At 38.2% G+C, this 27,165-nt stretch overlaps 5 protein-coding genes and 1 pseudogene across 6 annotated transcripts; 2 read left to right on the top strand and 4 right to left on the bottom strand.

Annotated features, from left to right (window-relative positions):
* The first annotated feature begins 1,729 nt into the window (after window positions 1-1,729).
* LOC137714171 (trichohyalin-like protein) lies at window positions 1,730-5,898 on the top strand. The gene is made up of 3 exons (XM_068453449.2): window positions 1,730-2,697; window positions 3,301-3,423; window positions 4,285-5,898. The coding sequence occupies exons 1-3, from the start codon at window positions 2,203-2,205 to the stop codon at window positions 5,626-5,628; spliced, it is 1,962 nt and encodes a 653-aa protein (XP_068309550.2). The 5' UTR covers window positions 1,730-2,202; the 3' UTR covers window positions 5,629-5,898.
* Window positions 5,899-6,204: 306 nt separating this feature from the next.
* NIT4 (nitrilase 4) lies at window positions 6,205-11,994 on the bottom strand. Its single transcript, XM_088691180.1, has 5 exons — window positions 11,686-11,994; window positions 10,256-10,435; window positions 8,892-9,185; window positions 7,498-7,773; window positions 6,205-6,636 (listed from the first exon to the last, which is right to left on the bottom strand). Exons 1-5 carry the CDS (start codon window positions 11,813-11,815, stop codon window positions 6,476-6,478), a joined length of 1,041 nt encoding a protein of 346 aa, XP_088547306.1. The 5' UTR covers window positions 11,816-11,994; the 3' UTR covers window positions 6,205-6,475.
* An 834-nt stretch (window positions 11,995-12,828) lies between these two features.
* On the bottom strand, window positions 12,829-14,073 carry LOC148698070 (uncharacterized). The gene is made up of 2 exons (XM_088690428.1): window positions 13,135-14,073; window positions 12,829-13,048 (listed from the first exon to the last, which is right to left on the bottom strand). Exons 1-2 carry the CDS (start codon window positions 14,071-14,073, stop codon window positions 12,980-12,982), a joined length of 1,008 nt encoding a protein of 335 aa, XP_088546554.1. The 3' UTR covers window positions 12,829-12,979.
* Window positions 14,074-14,218: 145 nt separating this feature from the next.
* LOC148698069 (uncharacterized) lies at window positions 14,219-14,929 on the bottom strand. Its single transcript, XM_088690366.1, has one exon. The coding sequence runs from the start codon at window positions 14,927-14,929 to the stop codon at window positions 14,219-14,221; it is 711 nt and encodes a 236-aa protein (XP_088546492.1).
* Window positions 14,930-18,768: 3,839 nt separating this feature from the next.
* Window positions 18,769-20,165, top strand: LOC148698068 (uncharacterized; annotated as a pseudogene).
* A 305-nt stretch (window positions 20,166-20,470) lies between these two features.
* Window positions 20,471-26,299, bottom strand: LOC137714173 (bifunctional nitrilase/nitrile hydratase NIT4B). Of its 2 annotated transcripts, none has more exons than XM_088691178.1 (5): window positions 25,916-26,299; window positions 24,427-24,606; window positions 23,160-23,453; window positions 21,766-22,041; window positions 20,471-20,900 (listed from the first exon to the last, which is right to left on the bottom strand). In XM_088691178.1, the coding sequence occupies exons 1-5, from the start codon at window positions 26,043-26,045 to the stop codon at window positions 20,740-20,742; spliced, it is 1,041 nt and encodes a 346-aa protein (XP_088547304.1). In that variant the 5' UTR covers window positions 26,046-26,299; the 3' UTR covers window positions 20,471-20,739. The 2 variants fall into 2 exon arrangements, with proteins under 2 accessions (XP_088547304.1, XP_088547305.1); XM_088691179.1 differs by lacking the exon at window positions 20,471-20,900 and adding an exon at window positions 21,020-21,214 and having other exon boundaries at window positions 25,916-26,171.
* Between the last annotated feature and the right edge of the window lie 866 nt (window positions 26,300-27,165).

The raw sequence follows: 27,165 nt of genomic DNA, 5'->3' as shown, positions 1-27,165 counted from the left end.
AAGTACATATATTGCGTCTCATGCTTAATCAAGTATTGTAATCCATTTACACTATGTTTGGATAAAGATATTTAAGATTATTAAGGAATTTTAAAATGACGGAAATTGAAATGACAGGATTTTATTTTCTATAATTTGTGAATTTTCTTGTTTGGTTAACCTAAAAGAACAATGGAATTGAATATATAATTTGTTATTTTTAAACTTTCAATCATAGAAATTGGAAAATGACACCTATTTACATGGAATTTAAAATTGGGAATTGGATGTCCTAAATTCCAAGTTCTTTTTCCATGCAGAAATTTTAAATTTCTATGTTTATGAATCCAAATAAGGGAATTGATGCCTGTATTTATAAATTCTGACTTTTATCTAAATTCCAAGTTTATTTTTCTCATTCAAACATAGTGTTAGTTATTAATCAAAGTACTAATTGACTAACTCTTATTGTGATGATATTTTGAATTCGAATGCAAAGTAGAACATCTTAGCTAAGTCCAAATTCGTTAGTTAGCATATGTTTAAACCAAAAACCTCGAAGCAACATACAATCGAAGCAAAAACTCTCTTTAATGCAAGTTCCTATCATTTTTCTTTTTCTTTCTTTTTTAATGGTGAAAGATGACCCAAATTTCAAGTTTTAAACGGATAATTAAATGAGTAGATTCTTGTTTTGATTTCATTCCTTAGTTAATTGAATCATAATTTAAACACAAGTAATTAAGAGTTGATTGCGTTGATTAGAAAAAGAAAGAAAAAGGAGCGGAGGAAGGAGGATTGAGCAGAGAATGTGCAAGAGAACATTCCAGCAGGGACGCAGAGAGAGAGAGAGAGAGAGAGAGAGAGAGAGAGAGAGAGAGAGAGGTAGACAAATTAAGTAAAAATACTGAGAACCTAGTCAACATTGTGGGCCGCTTATCTTACACATGCACAACCCTGATTGAAGGCAATTCGGTCACATGCCCACCACATCATCCTCTTCTTTTTTTTAATCCAAAAGCATAAAAATCCCATCAGACTAAATTTTTGAAGAGTACTGTTAGAATGAAGAAATCTATAAATTAAATTAGCAAACTAAATTAAATGTCACCAATAGAAAATAAACCTATTTATCAACGATTAAATAATAATCCAATCACCAACTTTCATGTCATTTAATTTTCAAAATTTACTCTATAGATTTAGTCTTCCTAACATTACTTTTTTTTGAGTAACTGAAACACGTGACATGTTATATTTACATGAATAAATATACAATCACAATGGGGTAACTCTATAGTTGGGAATGAATTTCAGACTCGTATTTCACACGATACGTCTTAGATTCTATTCCTGATGCTGGTGAATCATATAATTGTAGCCAGAGAAAGATTGCAATACATTTGTGAGTCTTCCTAACCCCCGAAAAAATGAATTGCCGTGATAAAAGAAATACCAACTTTTTAAGAGAAAACACGAATAAATGTACATCATCAATATAAATTTTTTTTTTTTTTAACAAGCAATATTTTCTACACTAAGGGGAGAATGTGGGTTTGGCCTCATAATATGCTATCGATAATATGGTTCAAATTTAGCGAGAATCGAACTTAAGATTTATCACTTTAAAGTAAAAAAAAATATCACTAAACCGTAATACTAAATAATCATAATCAATTTAATATAAGTAAAATAATTTCACTCCTTGTCAGTAATAAAAGAAATACCCACTCGCATGTCCTATACTCCTGTCCTAGTCTTCTTTACTTGTATCCTTCATTTCCATTGTTCTTTTTACTCAGTTTTTCCCTCTCACAACATTTATAAAACAAATTAAAGCTTCCATTGATTCTTCCCAAAATCCCACCGCCACCGTCCCATTTTTTATTAGTTTGACAACTTTTTGAGCTTCTTTCATCTTCTTTAAGACTGCCCAAAAATCCATAAAAGCCCAGAATCTTTGACACTTTTTCTTCTTTGCTAAATTCAAGGCTGACAGTTTGAAAATATTTACCTAAAAAGAAAATCTTGACACCATCATTGTCATCCTTGTACTTCCATCAACTTTTTCAACCCCTTAAATTTTTCATTATTTTTCTTGCTCCTCCAATCCAATCTCTCCATTCACTCCCCAAATCTTCAAGATCTCCCAATTGGGTCTCCATCATTTGCTCCAAAGGATTCACCCACTCCCCATTTTCTCTGCACTCTGTTCGTTTTTCTATGTCTTGGAAAAACCACCAGCACTGCCACAGCTTGGTCGTGGACAGGCAATGCAAGATCAGGAAGCGCGGCGGCGGCTCGTCTTCCTCTTCGTCTTCCTTGGTCCGTAGGTACAGACTGAAGAGGGCAATCCTGGTCGGAAAGCGAGGCGGTTCCAGCACGCCAGTCCCCACTTGGAAGACTCTGAGCGCCGCGGCGGCTGTGGAGGGATCACCTTGTACGGCGACGATGGTGGCAAATGGGGATGAGGATGATGAGAAGATGGCAAAGCTGCAGCAGCGGAGACCGGCTTCGGAACACGATGGCCGCGGCGGCGGTAAAGGGAAGGAACTGGTGTCGGTTTCGGCGAGAAAGCTGGCGGCGACTTTGTGGGAAATGAATGAACAAGAACAAGTTCCTTTGAGAAAGAAGGATTCCAAAGTTGCTCAAGTTCCTTCCTTAGCCGGTTCCTTGCCGCCAAAGTCATCAGATCCATCCTCTACTCCTATTTATGAGGTAAGGATTATTTTATTTATTTATTTACTTTTTCTTTTCATATTGTCTTTATATATTCAATGAAAATGCAAAAAAAGAGAACCAAAAAAATTGCAGAAAAGAAAATGAGTTGGAAAATTCACTTTGTTTATCGAGCTTCTTGTGTTTACATATTAGATAGTAACACAAATCCAAATTGTTCATTTTTTTTGTTAGCATTATTCAATGGCAAATGAATTTGGCAAACATTTTTTTTCTTGGCTTATTCAATATGAATGTCATAAATTAGATAAATCTATTTATTTTTTTTAGAAACTGGTATTATCATTCAAAAAGTCTCATTGTACACTACTTTTTAGTCTATTTTTCTTTCTGATTATAAAAAATTTAAAACGCAAAATAAATTTTTTAGAGTGCCAACAATTCCCTTCTTTTTTATACAAGCTATACTCTATATTAATTTATGCTAAGGAGATAGAAAGTTGAAAATAAAACCTTAATCACCAAGTCGAAGAGATTTGTATTTTGTGATATATACTGTTATTATATAGAATGGAAGTGTAAGTTTCTTGTTTATTAATTCGAGTTTGAAAGTAATATTGCTTGTTGTTGGGAATTGTGCAGAGAAAAAATGAAAGTGGGGATGGTGGACGCCAGAGAGGATTGTCGGTCGTTTCTCAGAAACATTGTTTGAATGATTACCAAATGGGAGGCTTCGAGAGACCTACAAGTGCCAGTTTAACTGAGGTAAAAGTTCAACAGCATTTCAATCTCAATGTGTATATATATTTCATTGATAAAACAGAAGAGAGGTACATGTTTTCCGGAATTTATTTTTACAGTTCGTGTGGAAGGGGTGAATTTTTTTTTAAAAAAATGACAAGAAGATACAGTGATTCAAATAAAGTTTGTCCCCGTAGAATGGAGCATAAATACAAATCTAGTTTTCTGCCTTGTCATTTTCAATGAATAGGATTTAAATTTTTGTATTTGAAAAAGTTGATCCAGTTCATCACTTTCGTGTTTAAAAATTGCACAATTGGCTAGAATCATCATTTTTCGACATTTGGGTGTAGAAATGACTAATTAGCTGTGTCGAACATAGTTCGTCAAAGCAAATGTCAAAAAATGACCAATCATGTTAATTGCTCTTACAAATTAGCTCTTCAATTTAAATAATTAATCTAATGCATTTGCTTTAAATGTTTGTTGCTTAATAAATGATGTGTCATCAATAGGAAATAAGTGCGTTAATCGACACTTATTTAATAAAACAACCACATCATTTGATTTACACAATTTGGTTTAAAAATTTAGTTTCGTAGCATTACTTCAAAAAGAATGTTTGTTATACTTAACAAAAATTCTACCATGCTTTGAAGTCTCATACTCTGGAACACCATAAAAAATCCCATTGCTTAAAGTACGCACTCCTGCGCCCGAGAATTCGAGTTCGCTTCCTTATTCCCTGATATCGCTTGTATCAAAAAGAATTTGTTACTTCAATCTTTGAGTGGACATGTTGATTGCATTAGGCTGCAAGGTTTTCAAGAGAATTTCTAGGATGATGAATAAGTAGACGTGTTGATTGAATTTCTCAATGTGCAGGTCAAATATCAATCCTGTGGGAAACCTGATCGAAAATGCATACACGGATATAAGACCGGTTTGAAGGATGTCAGTAGTGGCCTTTCTACATCTAAAGAGCTTGTGAAAGTTCTTGCTCGCGTTTCGGGTCTTAAAGAGCAGCATTCTTTAACTACAACCCTACTCTCAGCCTTACGAGTTGAGCTTGATCGAGCACGTGTCCAGGTTCATCAAATGATCCGAGAACAGAGGTCTAACTGCGACGAAATTGAGTATCTCATGAAGAAGTTCGCAGAAGAAAAGACGGCCCGGAAAAGTAAGGAGCGAGAGAGGATACGTGCTGCAATAGCGTGCATGGCAGAAGAACTTGAGGTGGAGAAGAAGCTAAGAAGACAAACAGAAAGGTTGAACAAGAAGCTAGGGAAAGAACTTGCAGATAAAGAGGCAGCTCTGTCGAAGGCCACGAAAGAGCTCGAGAGGGAGAAGAGGGCAAAAGAGATTTTTGAACAAGTTTGTGATGAGTTAGCCACAGGTCTTGGGGAGGACAGAGCACAAGTCGAAGAGCTAAAGAAAGAATCAGAGAAAGTCCGTGAAGAAGTGGAGAAGGAGAGGCAAATGCTACAGCTAGCCGATGTGTTGCGCGAGGAGAGAGTCCAGATGAAGCTTTCTGAAGCCAAATATCATTTTGAGGAGAAAAATGCCGTTGTGGAACAGCTAAAGAATGAACTAGAGGCTCATTTGAGATCCAAAACGCGCGAAGGTAGTCACAGTTCTCCAGATTTCAGTAAAATCAAGGAACTCGAGGCTTATTTAAAGAAGATAAATTTTGGATCATTTCAGAACTCGAAGATAGAAGGGAATGAAATGGAAGTTACTGCGTACAGAGTGGAATGTGAAGACGATTCAAAACGGACTTCAGTTGATAGCGATCTTCATTCCATCGAGCTAAGCATGGACAATAACAACAAGAGCTACAAATGGAGTTACAGTTGTGGAGATGATACTGAAGATGATTCAAAGCGGACTTCGGTTGATAAACAATTCAAAGGGAGAAGATCGCTCTCTGAAAAAATACAATGGGAAAGCATATGCTTAAACAAAAATTCCAGCGGTATCGATTGGGAGTTTGGCGTAAAATCTCAATGGCAGTCAGACGGGCGGCTTATAGAAATATCAGAGCTTGTTCCTCTAACTCAAACCCCAGAACATGAAATCGAAACAAAGAAAAATGGTTCTGTTAAGGGTCTCGCAGACCATAGGTTATCGAATTCAAAAGTGGTTCCGATCCATAGCCTAGCCAGTGCAACTTGTCAGTTCCAATCCTTTCCGACGAAGGATCCAGGAAACGAAGTATGCGGAAGTTAGACGGATGGGCCACAAGGATGGTTCGAAGCTCCAACTAGCAGGAAGAAAAGACCAATGCCGGGATCAAGAGAATATCGACGTTTTCATGTTACTTCCTCCCCGCAACGCATTGCTTTGCTTGTGTTTTCAAATCTTGCCACTAAAATTGTTTGCATCGATCATGTTCGATATTACAGATAGAACAAATGTATATACACTTTTACACATTGCTTTGTATGGAACCAAATATAATTTGTTTTGAGTTCTGAGAAATGTACATCATTTGCTGCAGGGTTTCTTCTTGATCTTTAGGGATAGCGAACGTAACGAACCTCGCCAAGTCGACAGTGACATGGTTGCCGAAATTCTTGACGTTCAAGGCAAGGCGCTCACCATTTTTGCATTAGCCGCACTTGGACAACACGATAGCTTACATTTTTATGATTGTAGAGCAATGCCGGATGCAACGCGCCTAGTTCTAGATGAGCTTGCGAATCTGAAGCAATGTGGAGAATGAATTTCAAGGGTAGAGCGAAGAACCGTAACTACTTAAGTAGGTCTGCGGTCGCATTCAGAATCAACAAAACAAATTCAACATGTTTGGGAAAACATATTTATGAACTTGATCTCCATACACAGCAAGAAAGTACAGAACCATATTAAACTTCATCTGTAGCAGATTCTTTATGGTACAAATCAGTGGGAACGATTCACATTTGACAAACGAGAACCATATGCGAAAGCAAGGCGACCTGGTTACAGAGGAAATACATCATTGATGATATATGTACAAAAGGGTCGTCTGATTATTATTGAACAGGCCTCCATTTTGCAAACCACTGTCGGATGGTGAACTGATGAAACCTAATTATGGCTTATGTGAGACTTCGCGATCGGTCTTTGCTGATGCTGATGTGAAAGTAACTGGAGTTGCTGGATGGTCCCTCACGATCAAGCTAAGCACTTCGGGCCGTGAATAGTGGCCAACCACATCAAAGTCAAATTTCGCCCTTGCTATTTCTCCAAGATCTATGCAACATTTGGAAATTAGAAATATCAGAGCTCAGTCTCCTTTAACAAAACAGCTAAAACTCTAGACATAGTATGATAGTTTTACTACAGGCGGAATGCATCTCTCTTTATACTAATTTCTTTGTTTACAGTTTCGGTTGTATAGTCCACTAAATGAGTGCTTATTTGATTTACCACTATATTTGATTCCTCCTATGTGAGTTTGTGCAGTCATTCTAAACTTCGGGCAGGCAATATAACTATTTAAGGAAAACACTTGTCCTCATGAAACGTAGCCACAAGCATGCAACCATAACCACCATAATCTATGTGCCTGTGTGAGAGAGAGGATCAATCAAATTATATTATCAACTAAACCATATTGCCTCGCATCATACACATAACAGCACAACAAAGAAACTTACTTTCAAATACTTACTTTCAAACACTTACTTTCAAATACTTCTTATTTTTAAAAGCTCTGTACCGCTTCCCCGCCATATTGAAATTTAGAGAAACTTCTCATACCATACTAGGGTTCTCATTTTACTAGAAATGTTACATTAAGGTTGCATATCAACTGATGCATCTGGTGTCCGTTTTATGTTTAGATATTATCCGAAACAGACAAAATATAGGAAATATCGTAAAGGCAGATGTAGTAACTTGAGGTTAAGTTATGCTGAAATCTATTATGGGATGTGAGGGTACTTTAATTTCTGAAAATGGAATGGAGGTTCCTGCCATTTCGCTTAAGTTGAAGTTTTTCTAATTTCCACTATATCTCAAAGCCGGATTGTTGTAGCTCAAAATTATGTCAGCACAGCTTGCAATCTAGATGCTTAATTGCTGTTAGAAGAGAATAAGCAGATGACATACCGAGATCTGCTGAGATGAGTGCCTCCCCATCATAATTGGGTCCAGCAAGAATAGTCCCCGACGGTGAGATAATAACACTGCCTCCGGCACAGACGACAGAATCTGGAGCAGGTTCCTCTCCTGCAAATGCATATTCTGGAGGAGGGGGGTAGTCTTTCCTTCGACAGAACTGATTGGCTGATAGGACAAAACACCCACCCTCTAAGGCAATATGAGTCATTGATGCTTGCCATAAATCCCTGGAATCAGCCGTAGGAGCACAATATATCTCAATGCCTGCACACAACAAAGCATCCTGCATCAAGTCATAGTACTAAAGCATCAAAAGCAATACTAACAACGCCTTTAAACTCCACCAAGAAATGCATCGTTTCTACCATTAATTTTCATGTTCACGTTGAGGTAGAAACTGTCTTGAACTAAAACACAGTTGATGCACAAAGTTGGATCAACTTAGATTGGACCCTAAAACCACACAAACGCACAGGAACACAAAGATGTATCATGGTTCACCTTCACCTGAAGTTGGGCTACGTTCACGCTGCTGTAGTTCTGTTTCATTATGCAAATGTAGGTTACATTGTACAGGAGTTTCAGAGAGTGGAGAGTCCAGGGTTTACTATGAGAGTCCTCTCTCAAATGAGGGTGGGGTTGCCCTTATAGAGTAAAGGATAGAATAAGGGCAAGCCTCCCCTTTGCATATATTCAAGCTGGCTAACTAAGGCCCAAATATGATATCAACAAACACACAGATGTTCTCGAGTAATTGTGTTGGAAAGAAAGTAGCTAGGAAAAACCATGTATTGAATGGATCGTAAATTGCCAACTTGGTAAGGACAACCAGACTATGCCACAAATGTTGGCAGACTATTCTTAAGTCTTTAGAAAGAAGTGTAAGTGTAAATCAAGCCAGTGTCTTATTTCAATTTGAGTTAATTGAGTAGCAACATACTCATCCAATCGCCCAGGAACCTAGAAACTGACTCAACCCCACATAAAGATCGCAGAACAGTATACTTAACTCAACTACCTAGATAGCCAAATAATCTTTTTGACCTGATACCTGTCTGTATACAAGTCAACACCCCATATGGAACTCAAACTTGCATGGCAAAGCATGAAAACTGGAAGTAAGCAGGTTCAAACAGGGCTATAGCTTGGAAGTAAAATGAGAAACCCAAATAGCTAACCTTTAGCAAGGTAAAATGAGAAACCCATGTAAAGCCATCCTTCATTCATATAGCACTAAACTAAATGATGCAATTACAGACACCAAAATAAGAAATGAAAAGAAATTGTATAATAGCTTCGAAGAAAACTGAAGAATTTAAAAAGTGAGTCAAAAATAATTAATGAAGTGTGATATTTCAAAATTTCCTGTTCAAATAACTAACCCTTAGCATACATTGCTGTCCTTAGAAGTGGCATCTTATTTTCCCAACAAATGGCAGCACCTATTTTTCCAATCGGAGTCTCAAACACAGGAATTGTAGATCCATCTCCAAATCCCCAAATGATCCGCTCCAGTGCTGTGGGCATCATTTTTCGGTGCTTTCCCAAGTAGCAACCTTGAGAATCAAAAAACAGAACAGTGCAATAGAGTGTATATCCATCTCTCTCTATCACACCCATTACCAGGAATACCTTGTACTTTCCAGCCATTGCTGCCAATCGATCAACTTCAGGACCTGCATTAGTTAACAAAAAAAGTGAAACTACATATCATACGTTCACAATTCTATTCGTAGACTGCATTTGGGTCAAACAATGACAATTTTAGAACATAGTGTCCGCCACTGTTTTGATTTAAGATCAAAATATGATAGCATGCCTCAGTAAAGTTATTAACACTTGGTGTAACATAAGATTTGGATTACATATATTAGGAAAACAATAAGCCAACTGAGATACTTCTAATAGAATTTAGTTGATAAGATCCACTTGCAAAACAGTGGTGTAGAATGTTTCGCTGAGAGCCTGACATGAACCACTAGTGTCCTTTTTTAGCAACCACAATTAACTCATGAAGAGCGGGATAGATATGCCCGCACTTCTCATGCCAACCACTGGCATCCTTTTGGCCAAGTAAAAACAGTTAAGATGCTTAGTTCTATTCAATGCATTGAGTGACCATTTTCCAATGAACTAATGTTCTTTTTTGAACTTTCACAGATATAAAAAAAAATAAAATAAAATAAAATAATAGTATAACCAACAAAAAAGAAGAAAAAACAAAAGAAGTCTTTTCCACCTCTTTTTTTTTTTTTTTTTTTTTTTTTTTTTTTGTTGTTGTTGTTGTTGTTGTTGTTGTTTTTGCATCCAAACATTCAACAGAGTTTTCGCCAAAAAACAAATATTCACTAGAATCAATTTCCTCTGGAATCTAACTTTCATTGGAAAAAAATAAAGGACGGCAGTTAATTCTTTTCACTACAATAAAGCAACGAAATTATAAGTAATAGCTACTAATTGAATTTGAAGTTTAACGATATACTGATGCTTAACCATAACCGTAGCCATAGTAATTCATTGCACCACAGGTCCACAGCTTAAATTTTCTTGACTCCAAAAAACAAATAACTTATAGCAACTAATAGACGAATTTGAAGCTTAAACACCGACTGACATTTCAATGCACCGAATGCATTTCAATCCACCACTCAATCAACCTGGGAATTCTAAAGAATTCATTTTATCTTAGTTAACACATGACCAATGCATGAAATCATCAAGAAAGAAAAAAACAAAGTAGTTTTACCAGGCACATCAATGGCAGCAGCATGATACTTTCTGAAGTCTTCTTTACCCTTAGCTGTTCTGTTCCCAATGACAACGCCAAAATTCGACCCACGTGGATAACCACCCACAAATGCTTCAGGAAACACAACCAGCTGGGCACCATATCCTGCTGCTTCAGCCAATAACCTCTCAGCCTTATCTACGCATTCAATCAGAAATCAGATCCACCAAAAATACAAAATATCTTCAATTTACCTAAGAAACATGAATGCAGCAACTTGGGTTAGATCAAAAATCATATCTCGAAAGCTTAATTTCCAATGTAGTCAGGATTCAGGAATGAAAAGATAAATAATTGAAACTTATACTTCAGAAATTCTGGCTAGGAATTTATGCATTTTCTTTTCAACAGGTCAACTGGACCAATCATCATATTTGCTTCGGTCTTATATATGATTCTCAAATGAATTGTGGTCTGTTAGTCGTTGTGGTCTCCTCGGGTAGTTAAATCTGGTTGGATCGAAAATACATTCCTTTCTTATACCTGAACACGTATCACTGGCAACCTCCAAAAAGAAGTACTTCCTCATCAGTCGTGACCATGCTACTCTTTCTCCCCAAGTTTTCTCCATAACATAGCGCAAACCCCTCTCTCAGAATTCAAGAGCCAAATCATGCAAGGAAAGTATAGAAGTCTAAATTTCTTCTTGTTCCTCTATCAACCCACTCACATTCACACTCTGAAAGTTTGAATGGGGAACCCTCACAAGGAGAAATGTTTTGTCACAATCTCAACGCAATTGGAAATGAAGAAAAACAATCAATGTCTTCAGCTGCCTCTTTACATGTAATACACCAAGTTTTTTTCGAGCTTTATGAGTCGAGTATAGCTAAAGATGGTATGAGCCTAATAATTTGTTTGAGCCCAGCTCATTTCTTTTACAATCTGAGTTCAAACAAGACGAGTCAATCTCAAACTGTATCGACCCAATTTACAACCTACACTAATTAACAATATTTCCACAAAACAAGAAGTAAAAAATATATACAACCACAGCAATTTTGAGATTTTGAGCATGCAGCACTGGATTTATTTATTTATTTATTTATTTGAACGAATGATATTTTATTCAGTAGGTACTAGACTAAACCTCACAATAAGCTAGCAATAATGTGGTTCAAATTCGGAGAATCCAACTAAGACCTCTCACAAAATCATTAAACAAATTTTACAAGTTGTCAAAGGATTAACAAATTTTACAAGTTACTCGAAATTAATGAGAAGTTGAAACAATAAAATGAAGAAAAAAAACCAAAATCCAAAACCCAAAATTGTAAAGTTAAAACCTCTGAATTGGATTTGGGAAAGCAACATAAACATAAACAGTGAGAAGGAAAATGAAGAAGTAAATAAAAAGAGTTGGGAGTAAGGTGAGAGAGAAAGGGGACCTAGAGTGGCAGGGGTGTCGTAGAAGACGGTGGAGGCTTGGACGACGGTGGCGCGGACAGTGGGGGCGGAGTAGTCGGTTCCCATGTCGACCTCCGCGATCAGTGGGGAAGACGAGGGTACCAGAGCCATTTGAATTTAATCTTTTGCGCTTCTTGTGTATTTTCTGTGTGTGTGGCTGAAGAAGGAGGATGACCGATCAATTTGGTACGACGAGAATTTCTGATGAATATGCGTTGAGTGAGCGAGAGTGACGGGCATCGGAAACTCCAGAAACTCGAACGTGACGTGTGAATTGTTGGTGGTGTGGCGGCTATTATTTTTGGCACGTGATATAGAAATAAAGAATAGATCTCACTTTACTACTCTGATAAATTATTTTAGTTCAATAATATTATTCTGGGTTAAGTACAAAAAAATTACCTTAACTATTGGCGTAATGACACTTTCATATCTCATCTTTTAAAATTGACAATGTCATACCTCATCTTTATAATTTGGTCCAATGTTATACCTCCGTTAACTTATCTGTGAATTGGTCTGTTAAATGCTGACATGGCATGATCCGGGGCCCAGTTCCTTGCCTAGATGGATTCCACGTGGCACCACACCCAAAGTTTTCCCGCCAAATGTCATCCACGTCAAAAAATATATTTGGTTTTTTTTTTGGTAATTTGAATTTGAATTTTCCCGCAAAAAAAAAAACCTATGATATATACCATTTTAAGCACAGATTATCATCCTTAAGCACATATTATATCATCCTTGACCTGAAATTTAAAAAATCTCACCCAAAAATAATGGATATAACCACAACAACAGCAAAACAAGTGTATTCAAGCACAAACTACTCATCATTTGCAAGAAAACTATGAAATAGACCAAATTAAGCATAAAACTTGCTTAATTATCCATAAATTGTTAAACCTGTTCAAAAAACTAACAGAATTCATCTAGCATCTCCAACCAACATTACAAAACCTACTGAATTCATAAAACTTGCTACATCATCCATTCAATTCACAAAAGGCCTATTGGATGCATAAAACATGTTCAAACTTTACAATTCCTTTACAAAAAACAACCATCTGTGCAAAAAACGTGGTTGTGGCTGGGTTGGTTGGTATTTCTGTGCTTGGTGCCCTTGGATGATTCAGTTAGTGGATTGCTTGGTCTTTCTCTGCTTGGTGCTTCTAGGTGATTCAGCTACTGATTGTAATGCCTAAATCCAAAGTTCATTTAGAGACCAAGCAAGCTTTTTAACTAAATCCAAATGTTTTACAACTAAGGAAATGGTTAAGTTTTTACCTTTGTTTTCCTTGTCCTCTTTTTAGGTGCAGTTTGTCCTTGAGCAGATGTGGATGCCTACAAAGTAGAAAATGATGTTAAGGACTAAGAGTGTAATATGATGTTAAGGGATTTAAAAAATCATATAAAGTAGAAAATGGTACCTGTTTGTCCCTTGGAGGAAGATGTCTATGATGGGTTCTTGCATTATGACCTTCCTTTTTGCATACGGTACATTTCAAAGTGCCTTGGCCTTTCCTTCCTAGCTTAAGTGGTTGAGGAGGACCTTGAGGATTATTGGTTGGGTTTGTGGGAGTTTGTTCACCCTCATTGCCCCTCTCAGCAGCTTCCTTGTTCCTCTTCTTCCTCGGCCTTCCAGGTTGCCTTGTATATGTAGGAGGCAATATTGGTGGTTTATCAGTTTCCTCCCACATAGACATCCCATTAATCGGCATTACTAAATGAGAATACAGCTCCAAGTACCCCGTCCTCGAATAATAAGCATTGACATAGTCCTCCGGTTTTTCCCTCTTGAAATTTATGGCCGATATTGCATGGTTGAATGGGATTCCTGTCAAGGCATACTTTTTGCAAGAACAGGTCTTCTCAACCAAGTCAACCACATATTGTTCCCCCCATCCAGCATCAACTTGAAATTTAAAGCCCCCTGACCATTGTGCAATGCACCTGCCACTCTGAATTTTGGCTTGCTCCAACTTTTTCTTGATTGTAGGACAGAGATCTCCAACTTTGTTCGCCATTATATCCATTCCCATCTGAATTCTCTTCATCAAGAGTGTATGAATAAGGAGCAACATGGTGACAATAGGTTTTTGCCTCGGTATAAGTATGACAGCATTGAAACTTTCACAGAGATTGTTCAGCAACATGTCACACTTCGGATGTGTTTCAAAATGGGACTTGCTCCAATGATGTGCAGGCAACTTCACCAACCAATCGTATGCCTTTTCATCGAGCTTCTTCAGATCCTCCATTGCTTTTTTGAAGTAGGGAACTGTTGTTGTTCTGGCTACTGACCATAAAGCATCCTTCAATGTTTTCCCTTTGAACAGATTTCTGAAGTTAGTATACAGATGTCTCATACAAAATCTGTGGTGGGAATTAGGCAGGACTTTTTTAAGGGCCGGAATTAACCCTTTTTGCTGATCATTGATAAATGTCCATCCCCCTTGATTGACAATCCCAACATCAACAGCTAATAACTCTAAGAACCAAATCCAACTGGACTTAATTCTCCATTTCTACAACTGCATACGCTATAACCCATGTTTCATCATTTGGGTCAATGCCAACAACACAAAGTAGCTGACCTCCATATACACTCTTTAAATGACACCCATCTAATCCTATCAATGGTCTACACCCTGACTTAAACCTCTCTTTACAAGCCCCCAAGCACACATATATCCTTTGGAACCTCCCCCTATCCAACTTTACCTTCACTGTGCTTCCAGGGTTAGTCTTCTTCACTTCCTCAGCAAAGTCCCACAACTTTGTGTACTGCTCTGCATGTTTTCCCTCAATGATATTTAAAGCCGTATCTAAAGCCCTGTAAGCCTTCTTCTTTGTACAATCATGATTCCACTCTGATTGGACAGTTGCCAAAAAGGAATCCACAGGCCATGTGGGATTCAGTTTTATCCTGTCCATGTACAAATCAATCAGCAAAGGGGACTTCATGTTCTTGTTTGCCCAAGTTCTCCCACATGTGTGTTCATCAAGTATGGTCTTGATCTGTATGTTGTTCAAACCATACATTTTTCCAGCACAACACTTCCAAGGGCACCCCTTTGCACACTTTGCTACGACTTTCAATTTCTCATTCCTAGGAAAATGGATTTCTCCATATCCATTCACTAGGGAGTACATGATGACAGCTCGCTTGAATTGGTCATGATCCCTAAAAACAAGCCCGAGTGTAAGAGTGGGATTCCTCATATCAGTTTTCTCATTGAACTCTGGAAATCACTCATGTTTTTTGCCTCCTTCATCATCCGAAGAGTGTACACTCTCAAGAGCTTCAGAGTTATAATCTGGATCATCAACCACATTTTGTTCCACATTTGCAGTATCAATTTCTTCTTCCTTTTGCTCTTCTTCTCTTTCCCGGCTTTGCTCAAATTGCCTTGCACTTTTTTGCTTAGAATCCCTTTCATCAAACTTGGAAAACACTGGGTTATCAGTATCACTCCCATATTCACTCTCTTCAAAGTCACAATCATCTTCTTCAGTAGCTTCTTCATTCTCTTCTTTAACATTCCCCTCCAAACTAATAGGTACATCAAAGAATACTTTAGTATCCCCCTCGCCTACATCCCCCTCTCCTACATCCCCCTTGCCTACCTCAGCCACAGATTTCCCCTTACTCTTCTCTGGCCCTTCACAACTTTTCTCTTTCTGACCATTCCCTTCTTCAGCATTTATCTCTCCTACCTCAGTCACATATGTTTGCACTACTTGAGATGTGCAACAATCATCCACTTCTGGCCCTCCAATAGCTAGCAAGCCCTTGTATCTTATTGGTTTAAGTGCTGTTGGCCCAACATCCTCTTCTGAACTGCTTATCTCTTCAATAACCACTTTACTTGGACTTGTCACTTCCATGGACTTCAGAAACTGTTGCTCTTGGGTTACGGCTTCTTCTGTCGTCAATTCTTCGATATACATCTCAATCACTTTATCTTTTGGAACAAAATTGCACATGGACTGAACATCGGAATCACTTTGAATTTGCTTCAAACCATTGGAAAGGTCCATGTTGGGAATCTTGAAATAATAGTTCATGAACCGCTCAATGTATCCAACTGCCTCCACCATATCATCTATCACCAGCAGTGACATGAGGTCTTTATCACAGTTATATATATATGTCACTTTTCCTCCAACGTACATGTCATAACTTATCTCCCCACCATGATGCAATTCAATAGAGAATAGTTCTGGAAAAACTGAAATTCACAACAACAAACCCTAATTAAAAGCCAACAACAAACATAAGCAATTGCATTTTACCCTAACAAATCATTCTATATGCAACTAATGCACAACATTCTACATGCAACTAATTGCATTTTAAAAGCCAACAACAGAAATCAATGCACAACATTTTATATGCAACTATATGCAATTGCAACAAACCACAACTATATGCAAACAGGCAATGCACATTAACCATTTCTCAACAACAACAAACCAAGCAACAAACCACCTTATCTTCACAAGAATAAACAAAGCAACAAACCCACTATCCAACCACCTTATCTTCACAACAATAAACAAAGCAACAAAGCAACCAACCCATTATCCAACAACTCAGTAACCATTTCGAATTAAGAAAGCATAAACCACCTTTTCAAACAAGAATAAACAATGCTAAAAGAATAAACAAAACCCACATTCAACCCATTTCAACACACCGTAGGAACCATTTCAAATTAACAAAGCATAAATCCACATTTTCAAACAAGAATAAACAATACCCACATTCAACCCATTCCAACACACCGTAGGAACCATTTCGAATTAACAAAGCATAAATCCACCTTTTCAAACAAGAATAAACAAAAAATAAGTCCACTATACATTTGGAATCATCAAAAGCACAAAAAACTTACAATAGGTAGGAGTCGTTTCGTCAGGATCTTCGCGCACGTACCACCCCATGACGAATCCTTCGATTTTCCTTCGAAGCCAATGGAACCCAGATGAAAGCCCCTTCGAACACCAACGAAGTCAGGGAAGCGAGTCGACAAGATGATTTGGGTTTTTCGTTGAATTTCTGATCGAGATTTGGAGCCGCGAGAACTAGCGTTAAGGTTCTTGATATCTGGAAATGGGAATGGGGAATTAGATCGACAAGATTTGGGTATCGGGGGGAGGAAACCAATTCAATAGGCACAATTTACAACGTTCCCTTACTTTTTTTAAATTTTTAAAATTTTAATTTTAATTTTAATGGAATATCCACGTGTCGTCCTGTGAGAAAGCCACGTGTATTAGGAATCTAGCTGGATGACATTTGGCGGGAAAACATTGGGTGTGGTGCCACGTGGAATCCATCTAGGCAAGGAACTGGGCCCCGGATCATGCCATGTCATCATTTAACAGACCAATTCATGGACAAGCTAACAGAGGTATAACATTGGACCAAATTATAAAGATGAGGTATGACATTGTCAATTTTAAAAGATGAGGTATGAAAGTGTCATTACGCCAATAGTTGAGGTAGTTTTTTATACTTAACTTATCATGTTGTCATACCAATTTATGTAGCATTTGATGTGGATAGCCACATCATTTAAATTCATCATAATTTAAGTTAAATTAAAAACCTTCAATAAACCAATAATTAAAAAAAATGGAATTAAATGGTCATTGTGGCATACGAGGAGTCTTCTCCTTCTTTCCTCGTTCAATCTTGCTTCTTCTCCCGTTTCTTCTTCCACGTCAGTTCTTTCACCCCATTTTTTTAGGTCAGTCAAATCCACCACAATCTAAATTAAATCTCATGCAGCAAGGTTCATGTGCTCCCTATTTGGATTATTGGTACACATCTATCATTTTTTTTCAATGAACCTTGCCGTACACTTGCAGTGGAATTTTCCAAACTCGTTCAATTTCGGTCATGAAACTTATGTGGAAAAGCATAAGTAAAAGTGTAAAGGATACTAACACTCGAATTAATAACCTTAACACTACAGTGGATAAATCTAGGGCAGGATGCAATTACATTAATAATAACAGTTTGGTCATCCCAGAACAAGCCAAGCCCACCAGCTTGCCTTCTGCACAAAACATAGAATTAAACCATTTACAAAAGACATTTTTTGAGAGCTTACCAAGACTAGACCCAGTTTCTAAAACACAACAGACATCAAGGTTAATTAAACTAGACATAAACTACAACTGTGCGACAAATTCAGGTCTGCCACATCCCCTGCAATTCCAAACTAAACACTTCATTAGTCAACATCCTCCACCTCGTAGCTAACCCCAACAACATCATTACCACTGTTTCTACCCCTCTTCCTCCTCCCTTTGAACTGAATCTGCTCAACATTCTCTTCTTCAGCCTCTATGAACTCCTCATCTTCCTCTACAACACTCTTTCCCTTATTAGCTCTCGCCACATTTACCCCATCACCACCCTCAATGTCATCGGAAACCAGAGCACAGTCCGGCCTCTACTTAGCAACTAAATTTGCCTTCAACACCCAAGTTTTGTTGCCTCTCACCACATTGTCATAAGTCCTCTCATCCCTTCTCGCACCACTTCGACCCCTACCAGCATACCTACTTTTCCTAGAAGCCACTGTTGTCCAACCTTCACTAACATTCTCATACGGGACCTAGCTTGGTCTCTCAACTCCAGCTCTTCCTCATCCTTAGTGTTCACCTCTTCCCCCACCACTGGTTGGGGAAACACTAGCATAACCCCTCCATGCAGCTCTTGTCTGAATTCTTCAGAAATTTCAATTCCTGTTGGATACACCAATGGCTTATCCTTAAACAATATATCCACCAACAGCCACCCATCATTATCCTCAAGGGCAGGGCACTTGTGACCTTCCAATCGCCGCCGCCGCCCATAATAAAAGCATACTTCAAATAACTTTTCATAGCTTAGCAAGACAGAGCAATCTTCCTGATCATTAACAACCATCACCCTTTTTAGCTACAACCTCAAGTCCACCTCAAGCAACACTCTCACAAAGAGTCCATTCAAACCCGACAAAGAATTCTCGTTTACCCTAATAAAGGTTCCTACAGGTTGCATAATGACCTCTAGAATTTCAGCATCACGATATTGCACCGAAAGTCTAGGGATACGAACCCAGACTCTGAGAGTAGAGATCGTCTCCATATCACGGAAAAGACGGCCTGGAAAAGTAAGGAGCGAGAGAGGATACGTGCTGCAATAGCGTGCATGGCAGAAGAACTTGGTGGAGAAGAAGCTAAGAAGACAAACAGAAAGGTTGAACAAGAAGCTAGGGAAATAATTGGCAGATAAAGAAGCAGCTTTGTCGAAGGCCACGAAAGAGCTCGAGAGGGAGAAGAGGGCAAAAGAGATTTTTGAACAAGTTTGTGATGAGTTAGCCACAGGTCCTGGGGAGGATAGAGCACAAGTCGAAGAGCTAAAGAAAGAATCGGAGAAAGTCCGTGAAGAAGTGGAGAAGGAGAGGAAATGCTTCAGCTAGTCGATGTGTTTCGCGAGGAGAGAGTCCAGATGAAGCTTTCTGAAGCCAAATATCATTTTGAGGAGAAAAATGCTGTTGTGGAACAGCTAAAGAATGAACTAAATGCTCATTTGAGATCCAAAACGCGCGAAGGTAGTCACAGTTCTCCAGATTTCAGTAAAATCAAGGAACTCGAGGCTTATTTAAAAAAGATAAATTTTGGATCATTTCAGAACACGAAGATAGAAGGGAATGAAATGGAAGTTGCTGCGTACAGAGCGGAATGTGAAGACGATTCAATACGGACTTCAGTTGATAGCGATCTTCATTCCATCGAGCTAAGCATGGACAATAACAACAAGAGCTACAAATGGAGTTACAGTTGTGGAGATGATACTGAAGATGATTCAAAGCGGACTTCGGTTGATAAACAATTCAAAGGGAGAAGATCGCTCTCCGAAAAAATACAATGGGAAAGCATATGCTTAAACAAAAATTCCAGCGGTATCGATTGGGAGTTTGGCGTAAAATCTCAATGGTAGTCAGACGGGCGGCTTATAGAAATATCAGAGCTTGTTCCTCTAACTCAAACCCCAGAACATGAAACCGAAACAAAGAAAATGGTTCTGTTAAGGGCCTCGCAGACCATAGGTTATCGAATTCAAAAGTGGTTCCGATCCATAGCCTAGCCAGTGCAACTTGTCAGTTCCAATCCTTTCCGACGAAGGATCCAGGAAACGAAGTATGCGGAAGTTAGAATTGGCCACAAGGATGGTTCGAAGCTCCAACTAGCAGGAAGAAAAGACCAATGCCGGGATCAAGAGAATATCGACGTTTTCATGTTACTTCTTCCCCGCAACGCATTGCTTTGCTTGTGTTTTCAAATCTTGCCACTAAAATTGTTTGCATCGATCATGTTCGATATTACAGATAGAACAAATGTATGGAACCAAATATAATTTGTTTTGAGTTCTGAGAAATGTACATCATTTGCTGCATGGTTTCTTCTTGATCTTTAGGGATAGCGAACGTTAGGAACCTCGCCAAGTCGACAGTGACATGGTTGCCTAAATTCTTGACGTTCGAGGCAAGGCGCTCACCATTTTTGCACTAGCCGCACTTGGACAACACTATAGCTTACATTTTTATGATTGTAGAGCAATGCCGGATGCAACGCGCCTAGTTCTAGATGAGCTTGCGAATCGAAGCATTGTGGAGAATGCATTTCAAGGGTAGAGCGAAGAACCGTAACTACTTAAGTAGGTCTGCGGTTGCATTCAGAATCAACAGAACAAATTCAACATGTTTGGGAAAACATATTTATGAACTTGATCTCCATACACAGCAAGAAAGTACAGAACCGTATTAAACTTCATCTGTAGCAGATTCTTTATGGTACAAATCAGTGGGAACGATACATTTGACAAACGAGAACCATATGCGAAAGCAAGGTGACCTGGTTACAGAGGAAATACATCATTGACGATATATGTACAAAAGGGTCGTCTGATTATTATTGAACAGGCCTCCATTTTGCAAACAACTGTTGGATGGTGAACTGATGAAACCTAATTATGGCTTATGTGAGACTTTGTGATCGGTCTTTGCTGAGGCTGATGTGAAAGTAACTGGAGTTGCTGGATGGTCCCTCACGATCAAGCTAAGCACTTCGGGCCGTGAAAAGTGGCCAACCACATCAAAGCCAAATTTCTCCCTTGCTATTTCTCCAAGATCTATGCAACATTTGGACATTAGAAATATCAGAGCTCAGTCTCCTTAAACAAAACAGCTAAAACTCTAGACATAGTATGATAGTTTTACTACAGGCGGAATGCATCTCTCTTTATACTAATTTCTTTGTTTACAGTTTTTGGTTTACCACTATATTCCACTAAATGAGTGCTTATTTGATTTACCACTATATTCGATTCCTCCTATGTGCGGTCATTCCAAACTTCTAGCAGGCAATATAACTATTTAAGGAAAACACTTGTCCTCATGAAACGTAGCCACAAGCTTGCAACCATAACCACCATAATCTATGTGCCTGTGTGAGAGAGAGGATCAATCAAATTATATTATCAACTAAACCATATTGCCTCGCATCATACACATAACAGCACAACAGAGAGCCCAGATCATAGAGTTTCAGTAAATTATACCAACACTTACTTTCAAATACTTCTTATTTTTAAAAGCTCTGTACCGCTTCCCCGCCATATTGAAATTTAGAGAAACTTCTTATACCATACTAGGGTTCTCATTTTACTAGAAATGTTACATTAAGGTTGCATATCAACTGATGCATCTGGTGTCCGTTTTATGTTTAGATATTATCCGAAACAGACAAAATATAGGAAATATCGTAAAGGCAGATGTAGTAACTTGAGGTTAAGTTATGCTGAAAACTATTATGTGATGTGAGGGTACTTTAATTTCTGAAAATAGAATGGAGGTTCCTGCCATTTCGCTTAAGTTGAAGTTTTTCTAATTTCCACTACATCTCAAAGCCGGATTGTTGTAGCTCAAAATTATGTCAGCACAGCTTGCAATCTAGATGCTTAATTGCTGTTAGAAGAGAATAAGCAGATGACATACCGAGATCTGCTGAGATGAGTGCCTCCCCATCATAATTGGGTCCAGCAAGAACAGTCCCCGACGGTGAGATAATAACACTGCCTCCGGCACAGACGACAGAATCTGGAGCAGGTTCCTCTCCTGCAAATGCATATTCTGGAGGAGGGGGGTAGTCTTTCCTTCGACAGAACTGATTGGCTGATAGGACAAAACACCCACCCTCTAAGGCAATATGAGTCATTGATGCTTGCCATAAATCCCTGGAATCAGCCGTAGGAGCACAATATATCTCAATGCCTGCACACAACAAAGCATCCTGCATCAAGTCATAGTACTAAAGTATCAAAAGCAATACTCAGAACGCCTTTAAACTCCACCAAGAAATGCATCGTTTCTACCATTAATTTTCATGTTCACGTTGAGGTAAAAACTGTCTTGAACTAAAACACAGTTGATGCACAAAGTTGGATCAACTTAGATTGGACCCTAAAACCACACAAACGCACAGGAACACAAAGATGTATCATGGTTCACCTTCACCTGAAGTTGGGCTACGTTCACGCTGCTGTAGTTCTGTTTCATTATGCAAATGTAGGTTACATTGTACAGGAGTTTGAGAGAGTGGAGAGTCCAGGGTTTACTATGAGAGTCCTCTCTCAAATGAGGGTGGGGTTGCCCTTATAGAGTAAAGGATAGAATAAGGGCAAGCCTCCCCTTTGCATATATTCAAGCTGGCTAACTAAGGCCCAAATATGATATCAACAAACACACAGATGTTCTCGAGTAATTGTGTTGGAAAGAAAGTAGCTAGGAAAAACCATGTATTGAATGGATCGTAAATTGCCAACTTGGTAAGGACAACCAGACTATGCCACAAATGTTGGCAGACTATTCTTAAGTCTTTAGAAAGAAGTGTAAGTGTAAATCAAGCCAGTGTCTTATTTCAATTTGAGTTAATTGAGTAGCAACATACTCATCCAATCGCCCAGGAACCTAGAAACTGACTCAACCCCACATAAAGATCGCAGAACAGTATACTTAACTCAACTACCTAGATAGCCAAATAATCTTTTTGACCTGATACCTGTCTGTATACAAGTCAACACCCCATATGGAACTCAAACTTGCATGGCAAAGCATGAAAACAGGAAGTAAGCAGGTTCAAACAGGGCTATAGCTTGGAAGTAAAATGAGAAACCCAAATAGCTAACCTTTAGCAAGGTAAAATGAGAAACCCATGTAAAGCCATCCTTCATTCATATAGCACTAAACTAAATGATGCAATTACAAACACCAAAATAAGAAATGAAAAGAAATTGTATAATAGCTTTGAAGAAAACTGAAGTATTTAAAAAGTGAGTCAAAAATAATTAATGAAGTGTGATATGTCAAAATTTCCTGTTCAAATAACTAACCTTTAGCATACATTGCTGTCCTTAGAAGTGGCATCTTATTTTCCCAACAAATGGCAGCACCTATTTTTCCAATCGGAGTCTCAAACACAGGAATTGTAGATCCATCTCCAAATCCCCAAATGATCCGCTCCAGTGCTGTGGGCATCATTTTTCGGTGCTTTCCCAAGTAGCAACCTTGAGAATCAAAAAACAGAACAGTGCAATAGAGTGTATATCCATCTCTCTCTATCACACCCATTACCAGGAATACCTTGTACTTTCCAGCCATTGCTGCCAATCGATCAACTTCAGGACCTGCATTAGTTCAAAAAAAAAGTGAAACTACATATCATACGTTCACAATTCTATTCGTAGACTGCATTTGGGTCAAACAATGACAATTTTAGAACATAGTGTCCGCCTCTGTTTTGATTTAAGATCAAAATATGATAGCATGCCTCAGTAAAGTTATTAACACTTGGTGTAACATAAGATTTGAATTCCATATATTATGAAAACAATAAGCCAACTGAGATACTTCTAATAAAATTTAGTTGATAAGATCCACTTGCAAAACAGTGGTGTAGAATGTTTCGCTGAGAGCCTGACATGAACCACAATTAACTCATGAAGAGCGGGATAGATATGCCCGCACTTCTCATGCCAACCACTGGCACAATTAACAGTGGTGTAAAAACAGTTAAGATGCTTAGTTCTATTCAATGAACTAATGTTCTTTTTTGAACTTTGACAGATATAAAAAAAAAAAAGAAATAATAGTATAACCAACAAAAAAGAAGAAAAAACAACAGAAGTCTTTTCCACCTTTTTTTTTGGTTGTTGTTCCAAACATTCAACAGAGTCTTCGCCAAAAAACAAATATTCACTAGAATCAATTTCCTCTGGAATCTAACTTTCATTGGAAAAAAAATATAGGACGGCAGTTAATTCTTTTCACTACAATAAAGCAACGAAATTATAAGTAATAGCTACTAATTGAATTTGAAGTTTAACGATAAACTGATGCTTAACCATAACCATAGCCATAGTAGTTCATTGCACCATAGGTCCACAGCTTAAATTTTCTTGACTCCAAAAAACAAATAACTTAAAGCAACTAATGGACGAATTTGAAGCTTAAACACCGACTGACATTTCAATGCACCGAATGCATTTCAATCCACCACTCAATCAACCAGGGAAATCTAAAGAATTCATTTTATCTCAGTTTCTTACACATGACCAATGCATGAAATCATCAAGAAAGAAAAAAACAAAGTAGTTTTACCAGGCACAGCAATGGCAGCAGCATGATACTTTCTGAAGTCTTCTTTACCCTTAGCTGTTCTGTTCCCCATGACAACGCCAAAATTCGACCCACGTGGATAACCACCCACAAATGCTTCAGGAAACACAACCAGCTGGGCACCATATCCTGCTGCTTCAGCCAATAACCTCTCAGCCTTATCTACGCATTCAATCAGAAATCAGATCCACCAAAAATACAAAATATCTTCAATTTACCTAAGAAACATGAATGCAGCAAATTGGGTTAGATCAAAAATCATATCTCGAAAGCTTAATTTCCAATGTAGTCAGGATTCAGGAATGAAAAGATAAATAACAATTGAAACTTATACTTCAGAAATTCTGGCTAGGAATTTATGCATTTTCTTTTCAACAGGTCAACTGGACCAATCACCATATTCGCATCGGTCTTATATATGATTCTCAAACAAAAATATGCTGGGAAATCTACAAGCAGCCCCTATGTGGTTTACCCCATTTAACAAATGAATTGTGGTCTGTTAGTCGTTGTGGTCTCCTCGGGTAGTCAAATCTGGTTGGATCGAAAATACATTCCTTTCTTATACCTGAACACGTATCACTGGCAACCTCCAAAAAGAAGTACTTCCTCATCAGTCGTGACCATGCTACTCTTTCTCCCCAAGTTTTCTCCATAACATAGCGCAAACCCCTCTCTCAGAATTCAAGAGCCAAATCATGCAAGGAAAGTATAGAAGTCTAAATTTCTTCTTGTTCCCCTATCAACCCACTCACATTCACACTCTGAAAGTCTGAATGGGGAACCCTCACAAGGAGAAATGTTATGTCACAATCTCAACGCAATTGGAAATGAAGAAAAACAATCAATGTCTTCAGCTGCCTCCCTACATGTGATACACCAAGTTTTTTTCGAGCTCTATGAGTCGAGTATAGCTAAAGATGGTATGAGCCTAATATTTTGTTTGAGCTCAGCTCATTTCTTTTACAATCTGAGTTCAAACAAGACGAGTCAATCTCAAACTGTATCGACCCAATTTACAACCTACACTAATTAGCAAGATTTCCACAAAACAAGAAGTAAAAAAAATATACAACCACAGCAATTTTGAGATTTTGAGCAGGCAGCACTGGATTTATTTATTTACTTGAACGAATGATATTTTATTCAGTAGGTAGTGGACTAAATCTCACAATAAGCTAGCAATAATGTGGTTCAAATTCGCATAGGACGAGAATCCAACTAACACCTCTCACAAAATCATTAAACAAATTTTACAAGTTGTCAAAGGATTAACAAATTTTACAAGTTACTCGAAATTAATGAGAAGTTGAAACAATAAAATGAAGAAAAAAAACCAAAATCCAAAACCCAAAATTGTAAAGTTAAAACCTCTGAATTGGATTGGGGAAAGCAACATAAACATAAACAGTGAGAAGGAAAATGAAGAAGTAAATAAAGAGTTGGGAGTAAGGTGAGAGAGAAAGGGGACCTAGAGTGGCAGGGGTGTCGTAGAAGACGGTGGAGGCTTGGACGACGGTGGCGCGGACAGTGGGGGCGGAGTAGTCGGTTCCCATGTCCACCTCCGCGATCAGTGGGGAAGACGAGGGTACCAGAGCCATTTGAATTTAATCTTTCGCGCTTCTTGTGTATTTTCTGTGTGTGTGGCTGAAGAAGGAGGATGACCGATCAATTTGGTACGACGAGAATTTCTGATGAATATGCGTTGACTCTAGAAACTCGAACGTGACGTGTGAATTGTTGGTGGTTATGGTTGGTGGTCAATAAGACAAGGACTACACCATCTCAATGATTGAGTGAAGAAAGCATCACTGCTAAATGTCAGCGCACTCTTAATTATCCAACTAATTATTATATGCGGTTGTTGTGCCTAACACCCTTAACCATACATGTTAATGAGGCCTACTGTATTATATTTATCAATAAGTAATACTAGAAAGACTATATCAAATTATTTGGATTATCGAAAAAAAAATTATTTGTATTATATTTTGTAAACTATATGACGTGATTGTTGATGATTAAATTATTATTTAAATGTTGATTAACGTGTTTATTTTCTTTTAGTGACACATCGCATAATTATAAATGTGGTTTAAAAATTAGTCTACCAAGCATACTATTTAATAATTATTTGACTCTAGCTCTGGCATAAGCATCTATTTATAAGAGAAAGATATCGTGCAACTGATCATTGACACTGCCCAATTCTAACATCTCTCTCCCCCTCTCCCCCTCTCTCTCTCATGGAGATCTTGATGGCTACGTGTTTTCTGGCTCTTTTCTATGGTTTTTACTGCCTCTATAAGTTATTTCTCGGATGGAGAGACCAGTCATGCTATCTGCTGGCCTACGAGTGCCACTTGCCTCCAGACGACATGAAGCTCAGCACTGACTCATGAGTGAAAATCGTCTTGCAGAATAGGAATCTGGGATTGGATGAGTTCAGGTTTCTCTTGAAAACTATTACCAATTCGGGCATAGGCGAGGAAACTTACTGTGCAAGAAACATCATCGAAGGCCGAGAAGAAAATGCAACCCTAGAAGATGAACATGTGGAGATGGATGGCATCATCTTCGACATGCTGGGCAAGCTTTTCGCTAGGGCTACATCAATTTCTCCGTCACAAATTGACATTCTTGTCATCCATGTGTCGATGTTCTCCCCTGCGCCCTCCCTATCGTCGCGTATAGTGAATCATTACAAGATGAGGGACGACA

This window comes from Pyrus communis, chromosome 3 (genome assembly GCF_041283825.1).
Source record: "Pyrus communis isolate YQ-2024b chromosome 3, ASM4128382v1, whole genome shotgun sequence".
NCBI lineage: Eukaryota > Viridiplantae > Streptophyta > Magnoliopsida > Rosales > Rosaceae > Pyrus > Pyrus communis.
Note: the sequence above shows the minus strand (reverse complement) of the source record. Positions and strands in the feature narration are given on the sequence as shown.